This window comes from Cuculus canorus, chromosome 3, assembly GCF_017976375.1.
Source record: "Cuculus canorus isolate bCucCan1 chromosome 3, bCucCan1.pri, whole genome shotgun sequence".
In the NCBI taxonomy this organism is placed as follows: Eukaryota; Metazoa; Chordata; class Aves; order Cuculiformes; family Cuculidae; genus Cuculus; species Cuculus canorus.
Genome location: NC_071403.1, coordinates 12,248,261 through 12,265,511, shown reverse-complemented (window position 1 = coordinate 12,265,511; position 17,251 = coordinate 12,248,261). Strand labels below are relative to the sequence as shown.

The 17,251-nt window shown below is 36.2% G+C and overlaps 1 protein-coding gene across 3 annotated transcripts in view; it reads left to right on the top strand.

Moving 5' to 3' along the window:
* Positions 1-17,251, top strand: part of EYS (eyes shut homolog) — an 880,825-nt gene that overhangs the window by 277,879 nt on the left and 585,695 nt on the right. For all 3 annotated transcript variants that reach the window (XM_054063979.1, XM_054063978.1, XM_054063977.1), the window contains exons 13-14: positions 11,035-11,148; positions 13,028-13,150. In XM_054063979.1, coding sequence (XP_053919954.1) covers positions 11,035-11,148; positions 13,028-13,150 — 237 coding nt within the window. The remainder of the gene's footprint in view (positions 1-11,034; positions 11,149-13,027; positions 13,151-17,251) is intronic.

The window sequence follows — 17,251 nt, the reverse complement described above, 5'->3', positions numbered from 1 at the left end:
TTGAACTGACTCTCAAGAAAGCTTTATCTCCTGTGCAAATAATTCTAACCCTTGTACTAGATAATTCTAATGTATCTGTTGTCTCCCCATTTTAAAGTTTTCTCATACTCTGGTATTGTAGACACAGACTATCAAGTATTTAAAAAGTAAAAATACAGCATGAAATTCCATAGGGACTTAGAGTGGTTTGCAGAAGACAAGACAGCTAAGTTACGGGTGTCCCCTTTTCACTCCTAACCCCATGGAGTTAGTAATGACTTGATCCTAAATAGCCAGAGATGTAAAACAAAACATCTGGATGCAGATTTAGAAAACTGAAACATCTGGGAGATGAGATTCTTTAATGCTTCTAGATTAATCACCAATATTCTATTCATTTTTTTTAGACTGGTATTGTAACTACGAAGTTAAGCGGTTTTGCTGGGGACACCCTCAGCTGGAATAATTCATCCTATGAAGAAGAACAATTTTCTATATCGTATCCCTTGCACAACTGGATACTTTATTCTTTCGTTGTTGATACTTAAATGTACCTATTACGTATATACTCAGAAACTGTATTAAAAAATGATTAAGGCTTCAAAAACTAGAAAAGCTAGAACTGTGATTTCCTGTGCAATGTCACTTCCTCTCTGTCCAAGTCCATTATAATCTGAAGCTGAATAATTTCTTTTTGCTTGCAGAATGCACAATACATTTAACCCAAGAGCAGATGTTCTTACACATACAATCCAATATTTTTAGATATCAGTTAAATTCCAGAACACTATGGATAACTTTGTTTACAGGATTATTTAAAATTTTAGATTAAGAGTTTATAGATTAAGAGTTTATAGCTTTCTCTGCTTTTTCCTGGATTCTAACAGCTGAAGAGACTTCTTTATTATGAATAATATTTGGTGCAGTGATAATTCAATCATAAATCTAATCTTGATTTTTAGAAGAATGTTTTCTTCTGTCACATTCAGGCTGCTGATATATGTTCTTAATACAACAAGCCTGCATGTCACGATATGAAAATCGTCACGTAAGCAATTTGATATCCTCTCATTAATACCCAATACTAATCACAATTTGTTTATACAGATTTAAGAAGCTCATGAAAAATGATGATTAATTCTGTAAAATGATCTAATAAATACATGTATATAGAAAGTAGAGGCAGCAAATCTAATTTTTACCTTCATATAATAATATGGATGCATTTTAACCTGAAACAAATTATAGTATAATTTTAGGTAATTTAATAAGATTGGTGAATAAGGAAATACGTTTTGTTTTGTTGATCATTTTACTGTATTTGGTCCCCAGTACACAAAAGGAAGCCGCATAGTAGAATGAGTCCTGTGGAAAGTTAGCAAGGTGGTTAAGGGGCTCACACAGGTTTCACATGGAGAAATTTGGAGGACTGAATCCATTCAACCTTAAGAGGAAAGGATTAAAGGATATTATATTACTGTCTAGAAGTACTTAATGGGGGGCTTAATAGGGAAGCCTGAGCCAGAGCCTCCTTAGGAGTGGGAAATGATGGAGAAAAGGCAACAGACCTCTCCAATCTCCACAGGCAGACTGGGGGAGGACTGTTGGTTGGTTGTTTTGTGTTTACTATGAGGATGATTGTAAACTGGATTGCAGTGGTAGTTGTGTCATTGATATGCTTGGATAAACTCAAAGCTTAACTAAGCCAAGTCCTGAGCAGACTGATCTAATGGGATCTGTTTTGAGCAGAGGGCTGGACATGACTATCACCAGGGATTCCTTCCAAACTAATGAATTTGTAATGTTTGACTTCAAGATTGACAACACGGCAAATTTACACCTACATAGGTGCTCCAAGTATTGCCTAAATATTGGCATATACCAACATTTTGTACTCCAAAACTCCCTGAGATATCTATCCTTTGCAGATGACTTTAATGGCCCAGAACATAGAATCATATAATAATTTCAGTTGAAGGTCCAGTTCCAACCCCCTTGCCATGGGCAGGGGCACCTCCCACTAGATCAGGCTGCTAAAGACCCCAGCCTGCCACAGATAGCCAGACCTCTTCCTGGTCTGTGTTCTTCATCACCTCCCGGGTTCGTGCCGATGACCTGGCCTCTGTTTGGGTGCTGCTCTAACTCCGAGCTCCTCCTTGGAGTGCCCTAACTTTATCGCCTCCTCTTGGCTGCCTTCTCTTGGCTGCTCTCTCTTGGAGCACTCTCTCTTACTCCAAGCTCCTCCTTCAAGTGGCCTTCCTCCTTTGAGTGGTCTTCACAACTGCTCTGCCATGCCAGGCTTTACACAGCCGTATCATCTCGTTAGAAGCTACCCCGGTGATTGGCCACTTCTCAGGATCTCACAGCTGCAGCAATTAAGATGAGCTCAGCTGCCCTACAATTATCTCTTGTTTACAACCCACAATTTTCTTATATTTACAGCATTACATGTTTTAAATTTTACATCATTTTACAACATTACATCATGTACAACATTTAAATCTCCTTACTACAATTCCGCTTTCTTTGTTTTCACTTTATGTTCATCTAGCCTACAATTATTTTTTTCTATAATTTTCTTCCTACACCAGCCATCCTGGCCTTAAACACTTCCTGAGAGGGGGCAGCAACCAGCTCTCTGGGCAACCTGTTCCAGTGCCTCACCCTCATCATGAAGAATATTCTTACTGACCTCTAATCTAAATCTTTCCTCTTCCAATTTAAAGCCATTCACCCTCTTCTTATCACTCCATGCCCTTGTAAAGAGTTTCTCCCCAGTTTTCTCGTAGACCCTCTTCAGGTACTGGAAGGTCGCTATAAGTTCTCCTCGGAGCCTTCTTTTCTCCAAGCTGAACAAGCCTAACTCTCTTGGCCTGTCCTCGTATGGAAGGTGCTCCAGCCCTCCGATCATCTTTGTAGCATCCTCTGGACCCATTCCAACAACTCCATATCCTTCATATGTTGAGCATTCCAGAACTGGACACAATACTCCAGGTGGGGTCTCACAAGAGAGGAATAGAGGGGCAGAATCACTTCCTTTGCCCTGCTGGCCACGCTTCTTTTGATGCAGCCCAGGGCACTGTTGACCTGATTATTTCCCCAAATATTTCAGTAAAATATTGATTTAGATGAACTTTGTTAAAAAAAACTGGGGAGGAGGGAGGGAGGAAATCTTAAGAATGTGTGACTAGAAAGGACTTTCTGAACTAATAATTCTGAACTAATAATTCTATTCTCTGGCGATGATAAACAACCTTCTCAAAATCTGTTTTTGTACACTAACCAAGCTTTTACTTTCTGTAATTATTACGGTAAAATTTACATTTCAGAGTCATGAACTTTCATCCTAACCATTCCACCTGGAAGATTATTCCAGAATCTCATTGCTCTCTGCCAATTAAGATTTTCTATTATGATATTTAAATTTGTTTGTAAAAAATCAATATCACTTCATACTTGTGATATGAATCCTTTAATTTAAATAGTTGTTCATCTCTTTTTGGTGATTTTTCTCATTGATAGATTTAGGAGAAATGCTCATATCTCTTTTCAGCCTACATTTTGCTACACTAGGCAACCTAAATTTTTCTCAGTTTTCTGTTGTATGAAAGGCTGTCTATTTCCCTGATCATTCTACTAGCCTTTTTTACATGCTTTTTAATGATAGATTCATAGAACAACCCAGGTTGGAAGGGACCTCAAAGGATCACTTTGTCCAGCCTTTTGTTGAAAACGGAGCTTAGATGAGATTATCTAAGACTCTGTCCATGTGCTTGCAGCCACATTGATGTGGTCTACTATGAACTTGGGAGGTTATTCCAGTGAATGTTCCCACTGCAAAAAAATTCTCACATCTTCTTGAAAAGCTGTGATTTCTTCTAATAAGTCCTTTACTTTATTTTGCCAATATATATTCAAACTAGAAAATGCTGTGCCATTTCTCTGGATTTCTGTCTAACCAGTTCTGTGAATTGAACTGTTGCTCCTTTCTTACCAGAAGCTCTTAATAAATTAATGATCTTGCTTTGGAATCAAGACATTGAAAGATGGTGATCTCAACAAGGAGCGTGCACACATCATTGCTGAATATGTACACAATTCAGTTTCCAAATGCATTTTATTTCTCAGTGCATAATCTGCTTGCGGCAGATTCACACACAAACTACTTTAGTATCTGGTATCATTTGATATTTTAAGAGTTGATGCTTTAAAGCTCATAACACAGAATATTTTTCAGTTTTATGCTTTCATCCTTGGAAAATGTCTAGGAGTCTCATCGTTTCATAAAGCTATTACTTTGATGCCAAGAGTCTGAATGCAAACTCCTGTGAAGCTGATCTTAGACCACATTTGTATTAGTGTAATTTTCTGGAAACTAATGGAGTTGTGTAAAAGATTGTGTATTGTTTTCTTTTTACAAATAGACACATTATTGAAAAATATATAATAGCAACCATTTCTTGCTTTTACTAAGTAAGGATGTGATCTAATAGGTTTAAGCATCCAGGGAGTTCTTGTTAAGCAGGATGCCTACAGGGCTCAGTAAGTCTCTCATTCTTTGACATACTCATAATGCAGATTACTTTTTCTGTAGTTCTGGCCTCTCTGGTGGAATCATAATTTTCAAGTATGAAATATTATTATAAACACATTTTCATTCTATATTTTCTAGCAAAATAACTCCTTTTTTTTTTAGATTTTACCTAGGGTTTTTGGATTATTTATGATATACAGAAAGTATTTTTTTGCTTTTATGATTTATTCCTTAATAGTAGTCTCTGGAAAACAAAATAATGCTGAGGTTTTGACAATGAAACACGATTATGAGTCAGCTATCCAAGTATATGACTCCACAGAATATCTATAATTCCATAAATATTACTATTTTTTAATAACTTCATGCATATAAAAGACTCTTGCAAGCAATGTTGCTTTCAAAATATTGCTTCTCAGTAAATTTTGTTCTTTCTTGACTATTTGTGCTTTATTTCATATTTCCATTGGCAAAAAAACTAAAGCTATTACCAGTGGAAGCAGATATCTCATCCTCATCTTGAGGATGAATTCTATATAAAGATTTATAAAGCCTGAGAACCTAAACTAATTACTTTGGTGTAGGATTGTGTTGGTAAAAAAAATGAAACTATATGCTTAGTAAAGAATTATTCTATATTTTTCCTGACCTGCAGACCCAGAAACTTTCAGGCTCCCATTCTTTCCTTGCAATGACTGAAGTAAGCTATTTTAATATTTTTAATTCATCTGTCAGATGTATTTTACCCTTGAGTTTTCAGTGTAGAGAAAAGTTGTAGAGCAGCATCATGATCTGTTACGTGTTCTGACAATAGCTATTTACCACTTAGTAAAGGCAACGTTAAAGAATTTAAGCAGATTATAATATGTTTACATATTTTTAAGCTAATACAAACTAAATATTTCATGTTAAAGCTCTGATGTAATGTGCATTATACTACACAAATATATTATATCGTGTTGTGTTATATCATATCATGTTATATTATGTTAGGAGAAGTGTTATAAATTAAGGCAGAAATTGCATTTTTACATGAAAGATTCCCATAAATCTGTTCTTAATTGTGTTGAAGTATTTACTTATGGGACATGTGCCTTTTTACTGGACAGCATGGAAATATTTATTCATAGGGGAACAGTTTCTTTGATAGCACTTATCATTGGTTGATGGAGAGAGAAGTTGGATGGATTAAGAAACAGAATTGTTTCCTAGTTCATAAAGCATAGTGTTGAAGCTGCCAAAGCAATTCTGTGGGAAAAGAGGGTACAGGACAGAGGTTTGAAGGATTCACATAGTAGAAAGGCAAATGGTTTTTATAGCAGTATATGTAAGGAGGGAAGAAAATATGTATTCTGCATTTGCGTGTGAACCAATAAACAGCTGATACTTAGTGCCAATCACTGGTATATGTGATAATTGAATAAAATGACCTGGGATTGCTCAGTCAGCGTAAGAGAAGCTCAAGGTAGATCTCATCAGTCTACACAAATAGCTGAAGAGAGGGTGCAAAGGTCAAGCTAAGCTCCTTTCATTGGTGTCCAGTGATAGGACCAGAAGCAACAGCCACAACCTGAAACACAGGAGGTGCATCTTAACACGAGGAGTACTTTATTACTGTGATGGTGGCTGAACGCTAACACAGATTGCTCAGGGAGGTTGTGAAGTCTCCATCCTTGGAGATATTCGAAAGCTGTCTGGAAGTGATCCAGGGCGACCACAGCCAGGTGGCCTTATTTGAACAGAGGGTTTGGACCAGGTAGTTTACAGAGGTCCCTTACATCCTAAACCTTTTTGTAATGTTGTGATTTTTGACTGTGAAATCACAGGCTCAGTGTGCTGTTGAAAGTCTTTGCTGACATAGTTGTATAACAAAGAACTGGCATAGATGCATTTATAACACAAAGCTTCATGCTTCATTCCCGTGGCCTTTATAAGTGGGAAGAAAAGAGGACTGATCTCAACTGTCTCACATTTTGCACAGAGTACCTTTTTTTTCATATTTCTTATTGTAGTAGTCCTATGTCAATTATCAAGTTACCCTAGTTTTCTAAACTTGAATTGTTTGGCAATACTCAGAAAATATAAACCAGGAATATTTGATACACATTAACATGTTTGAACTATCGTTCATACCCCTACATCTACAAACTTTAGCTAGAAATTTAGTTTTACAGTTTCATTACCATAAACTAATTGCATACAAATATACTGTTTCTCCTAACACAGAGAATTTCATGTACTATCCCACTAGCAGTAATTTTATGTTCTGTCTTAACAATCAAGTCAGTCTATTTTCATATATCCATGTGTATGGAACTAGTGAAACTTGTCTGATACCCCAGTTAAAATACTATCAAGCTGGTACACCTTCAAGAATGCAGATATATTTTAGTTTTATTTTAGTTGACTAATTTCTTCTATTTTCTTGTCTAACAATTTTATTATATTAGAAGTAGCTAATTAAGTGTGAGTACATGGATTACACTATAGTCAAAACCACTCTTCTTAACTCATTCTTGATTTAAAAATAATGCAAATGAAGCTCATGCTTTTCTAACACATTAAGAGAGCAAATTGATGTTTGCGAAAGAGGCATCATCTGTCAGCATTCTGATCAGTGACAAATAAACATGAAAGTACATGATATTATATGGAAAACGAACAATCAAATTCAGCAGAAACAAACTAAAATAAACAGAAATTACTTTCAAATTATTTTCTGTCTGCAGGACAAATTCCCTTAAAGATGTGATGAAGAAGAGACAAAGAAATAAATATCTATCAGTATGTTTTCCTTTCAAACCTCTCAGAGTAGATAATTCATATTTTGCACACCAAACAATTCTATTAAAGACAGATTCAACTTATGCCTTTAGTTTCTTATCTCTCAGTCCTTAATTTTTGGTATGCCAAGGGGAGAACTGAACACCTGCAACAGAGTGAACTATACAATGTAAACCTTTAAAAAACAATCTTTGCTGTCTGTATCTCCGTATTTGCCCCTATGATATTCCCCCTAGTCTACCAGTCCTGTATCAGATATCTTCAGAACGTCAGGAACAGACAGTGGATTTTTACATCCATCCTGAGAAAGGATGTCACTGTCATGAGCAACAACTTCTCACAGAGAGTTGTTGCAACATCCCAACCAGACATGTTGAGGGCTGGGAGCTCGAGCCACTATCATTTTCTCAGATTTCAACTCTATCCAATGGTAGGACTGTTCATGATGGTGGGATCAGAATGTGTAAGATTTTTGAGCTGGAAAGGGCAGAAGTGTTTCCTAAACCATTTTCACACTTCTAGCAAAAAATTATTTCAAGAATTACCCGAGTAGTCCACTTGTTGGTAGCTCTGATAAGAAGCTCTCTACAGATTGTTTTGGGAGATGGTTTCTGAAATAGGAAATGCTGGGAAAGAAGAGAGTAACATTGAAAAACTTTTTTTTTTCCCATTATAAGGATCAAGATGCTTTTCTCTTTGCTTTTTCAATTTTGCCTTTTTAGGGAAAAAAAGAAATTGTTTGGACCAGGTAACTACATTTTGAATCTGAATTAATTTCCACTTAGTTATTTAGCTCTCATTTAACTTTAGGGAAGTGTGAGACAGTAATATTTTTAAAAGAATGGAATTGCTAGTAGAAAACAATTTAACTACTTAGAACTTTAAAAAGTGGCCTGCAACATCTGTATTAGAACCATAGAATACTTTAGCTTGGAGAAGACCTTTAAGATAATTGAGTTCAGTTGTTAAAAGTTAGGTTGGCAGCTAAGCTCAACTACCTTTATTTCCCTAAAGGTCAAAACCTGAAAAACACAGTCAAAAAGATGTCTTTGGTATTTCCTCCATTCTGAGGGAAACAGATAGTCTTCTTTCCAACATTCATTTAAAGAACTCCAACAGGAGATCTCAACTGCCTAATCTTTGGAGGTAAACTGAGCCCATACAGTGCAAGCTGTATGGAAGTGATGGTACAGAATACCTTTGCAATGAAGAGAATTGTCAATCAGAGTTTAGCAGAATTGTTTTCCAAACTAGGGCTTCTCAGAAAGTAAGATATTTTTTCAGTCTGTAATTTGTATGGATCATTTTTTTCTTTTTCTTTTTTTTTCTCTGAGCTGTAATGGCACGTTGTGAGGAAAAAATGTTGTGAGGTCTTCAATACCTTTTCTTTTTTCTTCCATTATTGAGCACTTCCAATAATGCATTGGTATATCCATTTCTTTTTCCTTTAGCTGGGTGCCCCCCCCCCCCCTTTATTGGATAAATGAGAAAAGATGGGTACTGCTACTGTGAAAGATGAGAAATTATCAAAACAGTAGTGTTCTCTCATCATTTTTTTGTTCAGAATTGTTCAAAGAGACCAAATCATGAAAAGTCTTTATTATAAGAAATGAAAGTGATGTTAACTTGACATTTTGGTGGCTAACAACAGCAGCCAACATGCTGAAGAATTTTCTTTATCTCTCACTGTGTTAAAGGAATATCTCTTTTCATTATAGTTTTGTTTCCCATCCCTCCTCTTTTGCTCTATGACATCAGGAAATTCTTATGTTCCTCTTAGTAGGAAAGAAAAGTGGCAAGAAGTTGTGACAATAACAATAGCTACTTAATAATTCATAATATTTGACGTAAAGAAAATAAGTAGCAAAACTTCATTTCTCCTCTTTGCAAGCATACCATATGGAAAATTACTGAAGTTTAGGTCAAACTTCATAAAAAATGCAGAGTGAAGTGCAAAACATACTAAACATAAAATTGCTAAATAAATAATTATTTATTCTACCCCTCAATTAATATAATAAAAAAAAGAAATACTTGAGAATTCAGGTATTGGACCCATTACCGTTCCCCAGAAAAAAAAGGTTTTTTAAATAGTTTCTAAGAAATCTGTATATCTCTAAAAGGAGTGAATAAAGGTTCCTATCCACCTTTAACAATCTAACTTCTCGAAGATTTTGAACATTATGAAGCTGCCAGGAGTTACTTTGTTATGACTCCTCCTGTACGTCCGATTGTACATCTGCAGAGCAATCAGATACAAATAACAAAACCTTGAAGTTATGTATTTGCTGATTAAGAAAGAAATAACTTCATCTTTATTACTTTGAGAAAAGCTCTGGTTTCAGAGTTCTTCAGTTACTGCAGTTCCAACTTGATGTTGTTTCAAAATTTAAAATATTAAATTTTAGCATGTCATGATTGGTACCACGTGTGCCTCCAAACTCACTCTTCTGGACTTTTAAATTAGGAAATTTGAGAGTCCTATGAGCAACTAGTAACTTCCCTGGGAATCTTATAACTTCTTCAAAGATCCTAGTTTACAATACGCTAACAAATGATTTGTATATTAAAGAAAAACTATAAGTGGTAATTTATGTATGCGGTCTTCTAGAATTTACAATAAAAGATCTATATTAATTGATTTTGCCTCTTATCTTTTTTATTTTCATGATATCTAATTTCATAATAGATTGGTGTTTGTATTTAAAATACGAAATATGTATTCTTTTACTGGTCCTGTATGTGGTAGAAAGAACCAGACAATGGATGAGAGATAATTGATGTACTGTTTTTTGTATTAAATGACAGAATTAAAAAAAAGCATCATAAAAACACTAAAGTGATTTAACACAAGAGAAAGACTTGAAAACCTGTAGTTTGCATGTTTTTATGAATATCTTCATACTTTCTAGATTTATTGCTTTATTCCAGCAATAAAGACATATTTGTAATATTGAATAAGAAATGAATTAAATTTAATTTTTTGTGAATGAAATAAAGAAACTCTGACTTCCAGCTTCCTTTTTCAGGAGAATATGGATATTGAGACCTCTTGGTTTTAATTACAGAGCAACATTTGAAGTAAAAGTTTGATGTTGTCATGGTTTAAGCCCAGTCAGCAACGAAACACCACACAGACGTTCACTCAGTCTCCCCAGGTGGGACGGGGGAAGAGGATAGGAAGGGTAAAATTGAGAAAATTCATAAGCTGAGATAAAGATAGATTAATAGTTAACGCAAAAGCCACCAGCAAGAAAAGTAAAATAAGAAATTAATTCACTACTTCCCCTCAGCAGGCACATGTTCAACCATCTCCAGGAAAACAAGGCTCCATCATCCACAATGAAGAAGGACAAGGGGTTATGAGAAGACCATAACACCACCTTCTTCCTCTTTCTCCCTCCAGCTTTATTTGCTGAGCATGACACCACGTGGTATGGAATACAATTTTGGTCAAGTGGGGCCTGCTGTCCCAGCTGTGTCCCCTCCCAGCTTCTTGTCCACCCCCAGCCTACTTGGTGGTGGGATGAGAAGCAGAAAAGTCCTTGACTCTATGTAAGCACTGCTCAGCAATAAATAAAACATCAATTCATTATAGATGTTCTTCTCATACTAAGTCTGAAAAACCAGCAGCTGCTGGGATGAAAATTAACTCTATCCCAGCTGAAACCAGGGCACGTGCTAATAACACACATAAAAATGAAGAAAAAACAAAGCTTATCTTGCTTCCTTTGCAGGTTTTTCAGGCCAGTACTGTGAAATAGAAATGAATGAGTGTGATTCAGCTCCCTGCCTGAATGGTGCTGTCTGTCAGAATGATGTCAACAGCTATGATTGTTTTTGTCCTGAAGGTAAGTTGTTCAAAATAATTTATTTTTACTATCTTTGACAATTTTCATAATTGCCCGCAGTCTGCAAAACATCTTCTTGACAGTCTTCAAAACCATTGTTAAAATTTCCTTTCTATTAAAGTTATTCATTCTTTTCTGAAGTCTCATTTGCATTTTTTTTCCATGAGGGCACCCAATAAAACAAACCCTCTCATAAAGAATGGAGGCAGATGTATGCAGATGTGCTACTTTTTTCCAGATAAAATCTTATCATTTTAGCAAAGTCTGAAAGAGTGGAGAAAACACAAATTTGCAGTATGTGAAATCCAGAGGAAATTTATCAAGAAACTCGCAAAGGATATATTTCATCCTGATGTATCTTGTGGCTTTGTGACTGAGCATAGCAAGCAAATTAGAATGGCCATAATAATGACTGTAATGTATCTTCCATACAAAAACTTCCACAAACAAAAATAATGTGATTTTCAGCAATTTTGGTCTGTTTCTTTAAAAATGAATATTGCTCAGTGTTATCAGAAATGTATGAAGAAATGAGTGGTTTCAAGAAAAAAGTAATTAAAGGAGAAACTAATTTTTTTAAAGACATTTAATGTTAATGTTAAACAGTGTGTTTCTGAGCTACTTTAAAGATATGATTCTTCTGAATATTTGTATGGTTTTTAAATTGGATTTTTAGTTAAAAATATTAAAATTGTGATTTATAGTGTAATACTTTTTTTTCTGCATTTTAAATATTCTTATACTTGATTGGTTTTAATCTTAAAATAATATTTTGTGTGTACATGCTGATGATGAGTTGATTTCATAGTTTTCAATATTTCAGGGATATATATATATTAGTACAAGTATTCTAGTGGTGATAAGTTCAGAAACTTATCACAAAAGAAGAAATTTTTACAAATAATTCTCAAAAGTACAGCCTCACACATTAGTTAATTTAAATAAGAGGCTAAAATAGTTATTGGAAGGCAGTTGAAAATGAAACCTAGAAAAAATCATCATGCAGTTTAGCCTGCTTGACCAGTTTAAAAAAAAAATAAATCTCGGGATCTACATTGATAATTTTGTGGCTTACTTGCTACCTGTGAGACATGGGTCTGATTAAACTCTAAATGCAAATAAGAACTGTTACTATATACATTATTAATGAACTAAGAGTAATTCTAAAGTTTTACGATACAGGGATCAGTGGAAATTGGTTCCATGGTCAGTTTGAGAAATTATGGGAATATGCCTTGCACTGAGGGTGCTGATAGCTTAACATTAGTCATGGTCTTCCTGCAGCCATGGCCTGTGACAGCACTAATGATAGTCATTTTGTAGCATGACCATGAATTAGAGTACATTTACAAGAGCATAAAATGTCAGATACTAGAGTGGAGTTTCTCCAGCAATTTCAAGTACAAAAAAAACACTGCTTGACTTCTGAGTTTGCTAAAAGTCACTGTGACACAAGAAAAAAAAATGAGAAAAAGTAAAGAAGTAACAATTTGAGAACTGATTTTTAGAACTATAATTAGATGCCCAAACTCATCACCAATTGCCTTCATCTACAATGTCCTCAAAATGGCAGAAGCTATGTAGATTCTTAATTCTCTGCTAAAGAAAAAGGTCAACTAGATTAATGAAAATACTGAATCCTAGATTTGTTCTTTCAATTATTAACTCCTTTTAAAGTATATTTGATGGTCAAATGTATTTTTCTATTAGCGATAGAGCAGAAAAAGCTTTTAGAAAGATCTTTCAAGTTAGTTTTATTACTAAAGTAAATTGAAAGCAATGTATTTTTTAGAAAAAGGGATCCAAAGACATACTTTAGAAAAGAAGGCACAGATATAGCTGAATAATATATGACTCTTTGTTTTTTTTCCCAACCAAGGATTTGAAGGTCTAAACTGTGAAATCAACTTTGATGAGTGCAGTTATGGCTTCTGTAAAAGCAATTCAACTTGTTTAGACCTGGTTGCAGACTACAGTTGTGTTTGTCCCCCAGGATTCACTGGTAAGATTTATTTTAACTCTAGAAAAGACATTAAATAGTTAAACTTTTCATTTCCTTCTCTGAAATGAAAACAAGCTCTTTTAAGCTGCATTTTGTTCACTGTTTTAGCGTTAAGAAAAATAAATCCAACTCAGTGTTCTGTGCTATTGATCATTAGCTGTAATTTCCCTACTGATATGAAAAGAATTGAAAGCAGTGAGTATGCTGTCTGATTAACCGATGGAAAGCAAAACTGTATTTTGCCTAGGAAAAGGGTTGCTAAAAAGCACCTAGTCTATGAAGATGGGAGAACAATGATAGCTGTAGCTGGTGCTGTTTGTCTTCGGAAGATTGTATCACAGCTGTAATTGATTGAGATAGAAATGAAAATACAGTTTCAGCGAGAGGACTCTGTTCTCCTCAAGAAAGATACCATCAGATCCTTATGATAAATAGCTTATAAATTGCACAATTATTTGTGTGTGTAACAGGTTTTACAAACTAGTTCTTGCATCAGGAACAGTCTTCATCACCTTACTTTCTGCCAGAAGCAGAAACAAGATCACAGGGAAATCAATAAAAACTGTCTCAGAAAATATGCCATCTTAGCAACTAATACGCTGCGATACCAGGGACTGGAACACACTGACTTTCAGCTGCTGATTTCAGAGAGGCAAACGGAGCAGCATTAGTCATAAGTGGAAACAGGAAGACAAGCAGTGGCGGTCTCAGAAATCATACACAGTGGGTGTTGTAATAAGAAAACAAACATATGTACAGAGAGCTCAAAATCAGTGTTGGCAAAGGAGAGGGAAGAAAAAAAATGAAAGAAATCTATTATGGAGAAATGAAAGGTCAAAGAAGCAAGCAGAACAGTGAATGATAAGGAAGCAAATTTAAATGAAAAATAAGTAGTGCATTTCAGGTTGATAGTAACACCAGTGATACTCAGTTCAGAAGCACCTCATACATATTTTGTCAATGGTTAAAAATAGGCAGATGGGACATAAGGAACATAAGATGATACACAGATATGTAGAATCTGGAAAGTGATAATAGCTGCAGTTCCCACAGACGCCTGTGATTTTACTATTCCATGCCAACATGTTCTAATAGTATTCAGCATTACACAACTGAGATGTGCTCTGTTTCCTATGAGATCATATTCTCCTTTTCTTCTTTCTTTGATAACTGGCTTTGTTCTCATGATTTTGCGTAGTATGTGCCTGTTCTGTGTCAATCATAAAAATAATTGAGGTCATTACAAAGTATTTTTTCATATAAATAGAAGCATTTGTAATGCATAATTTTTAAAGGAAGGATTTATTTAACTCTTACCGCAATGCTGCAAGGATCAAAATAGAAAACATTTAACTTTTCAGCGGTAGGTTGCAAACAGTCTGAATTAAGGAATTCAGGAAAAGCTGTTCTTTTGAAAATAGGCTACACTATTTTAGGATATGATGTGGTTCATAATACAGAATCAGAGCTATAAAATAATTCGTGAGGGTCACCAAGGAAGCCTGGAACAGAGTATGTTCTCCTTCGGAGGAACACTATATCCTGCCTTCATACCGATGCAGATGGTTTGCTGATAACCTATTTGTTCATTCCAAGACTGAAAGGAGTCAAGATCTGTCAACAGTAAAGCAGCTAAAAGTGAATTATGGACAGATTTTAATGGATACCACAAAGCCTATTCTGAAGTCACAGAAGTTCACATGACTATGTAATAGATCATTAGGAAAAGCCTTTATTTTCTCCTGCATTTCCTGTATGAGAAACTTTTCATCATGAATGTGCTATTGATCTCACTTCACGCTGACTGGTTTTTTGTGAGACAGGACAGCTCCCACAAGAAAACAAATTAGCCAGTCTACTGACTGTAATTGCAAGTGGAGATGAGGATCCTCCTGATCACACTGAATATTTTCATCTGTTCTCACACTATTTGTATTGTGGATGTCATTAGGTCTGCTCTTTCAAACAACTGCTTCAGCCTCCCTAGAGAGAGTTTTTGGTGCAAAATACTGAATATTTGAGATTCTGACTTCTAAGAAAAGCGAACAGTGGTAGAATAATATCCCATGTCTTGAGTTCTAGGCTTTAGGTAAATGGCTCAAGCAGATATTGGCATCATCACAGTGATGCACTCAAAACATTTTTAAGGGCAAAAGGAAATACAGTGTATATGTAAGATTTTTTTTTTCTTATCCAGTTGATAATTTTGCAACGTAGAAATCCATTTTATATAATGAGTGTAGAAAAACTTCATTAACAGCATACTCAAAAGTATTGTACTGAAGAACATATTAATATCTATCTATTCTTCAGTGCTATGCTCAACTTTCCAGCGTCCCTCTGGGTCTTGCAGGTGACAGTTTCACTCTTCTCAAGAAGGTGTGTAGGAGTTTAGACCTTAGTCATCAGCATCTTGAGCCTTTTCTCAACAGAAAGATGATGTTCATGGTAGAGGTTTCTTCCTCCTTGGTGAGGGGTCCAGTTGGGGTTATTTTTATACACTTTCTCATCCAGTCTATATCCTTCTTCCGTGCTGCCGTCTGCAGCCTGGCAGTGCCCCCCGGGTCACTCAGCTCCAGGCACACAAAGGGCTATGATTTGTCAGTGGGCAGTGATGGAGAGGGAAGGTCATCCCCCTCCCCAGCAGGGCTGTCCCCAGAGCTGAAACTGGAGCAGAGGAGGCAGCGGTCATCAGGGTGGCTCAGTGCAGGGGTGCGATCACAGACACCCAAGTCAGGCCATGGTGAGGCCAGCACAGAGCTGGGCCTCCCTCTGCTGAGGGCAGAAACCCTATTTACTGAGATACAACAGTTTCTGTGACTACGTGGAGGCAAAAGTCCTTACAGAAAGTTCATCAACAGATCAGTTAACTACATCTTATTTGTATCCAAGATTTTTCTGAGTATTCATCAAGGACATGAAAGTAGAAAAAGTCCCATAAATGTATAGGGCTGATTTTTTTTTTTTCTTTTTAGTTCTTTCAAACACATTTTTGTTTTCCTAGCGTGTTAAAAAGCATTTCCAAATAAAGCTTAGCTTTAGCATCTGAGCCGATTGGGTACAAAAACTGCCTCAGGCATAGCTGTTTGCTTGTCTTACATTCACTAGCATCATGCCAGCAGCATGGCACCGGTTTGGTGTCGCATAACCGTGCATGCACGCTCTGCTGGAAGGACAGCATTGGACAGGAGAGAGACAGCTGCCTGTTAAAATGGCCTTGGCTGTGTTCTTCCACAGGCGGTGGAACCCTTTCCAGCCTAAGAAGCTTGTTCCTTCCCTGAGAGCACAGCTGGGAAGAGACAACTCTATACGTGCAACAGGGAACAGGTCTGGATAGAGAGAACAGGATGGGAACACCCAAAGCAACTGACGGGATCCTGAGAGGAGCAGAGTGTTTTCTTGCAGCTTCTGCTCCCAAATGTATATTTTATTGTTAAAAGCATGAGCACCTGAATGCTGGCAGCTTTGCAACTTGCTGCTTGGAATTTCCCTTACTCTGAGCGAGATAGGCAGATGGAAAGAGCAGCTCTGGAGAAAGGCAAAGAAAAGACTTCCTTTCTCTCTCTGTTAAATCAAAGCTTGCTCTCAAATGCCCTCTTGTGGGAGTCAGCATACACGGGAGTACTGTAATTATCACATAGTAAAGACCTACTGGACAAATGGACAGATGGCAGCACTGCCACCTCTTTCCCTCACAATCTTTTGTTTGATTTTGTGTATTAGAGGGGTTTCAAGAACATCTGGCAGTTGAAATAGGTAAAGACAGTTCAGGGTCTGATAACCTGTCAAACCTCAGAAATCAGATAAATTATTTGCTCAGCACATCCAGAATAGGTAATTCTGGGCATTATCAGACCTGAAGATAGGTGAAGTAGGGAATTTTTATTATTGAGCAGTAGGATACCTTTAGTATATTGGGTAGTAAGATACCTTGAATCAAAGCATCAATCACGTAGGCTGATATGTCATTTACCAGTGATGGAGAAGGGGGAGGCAATTTTATGGAAGACGGTAACTGACTGTTTTCATTATTTGGATGGATTTCTTCTGGTAGTGTTGATAAGTCACTGGAACTCAAGAATTTAATGAATCAGTGCTCTG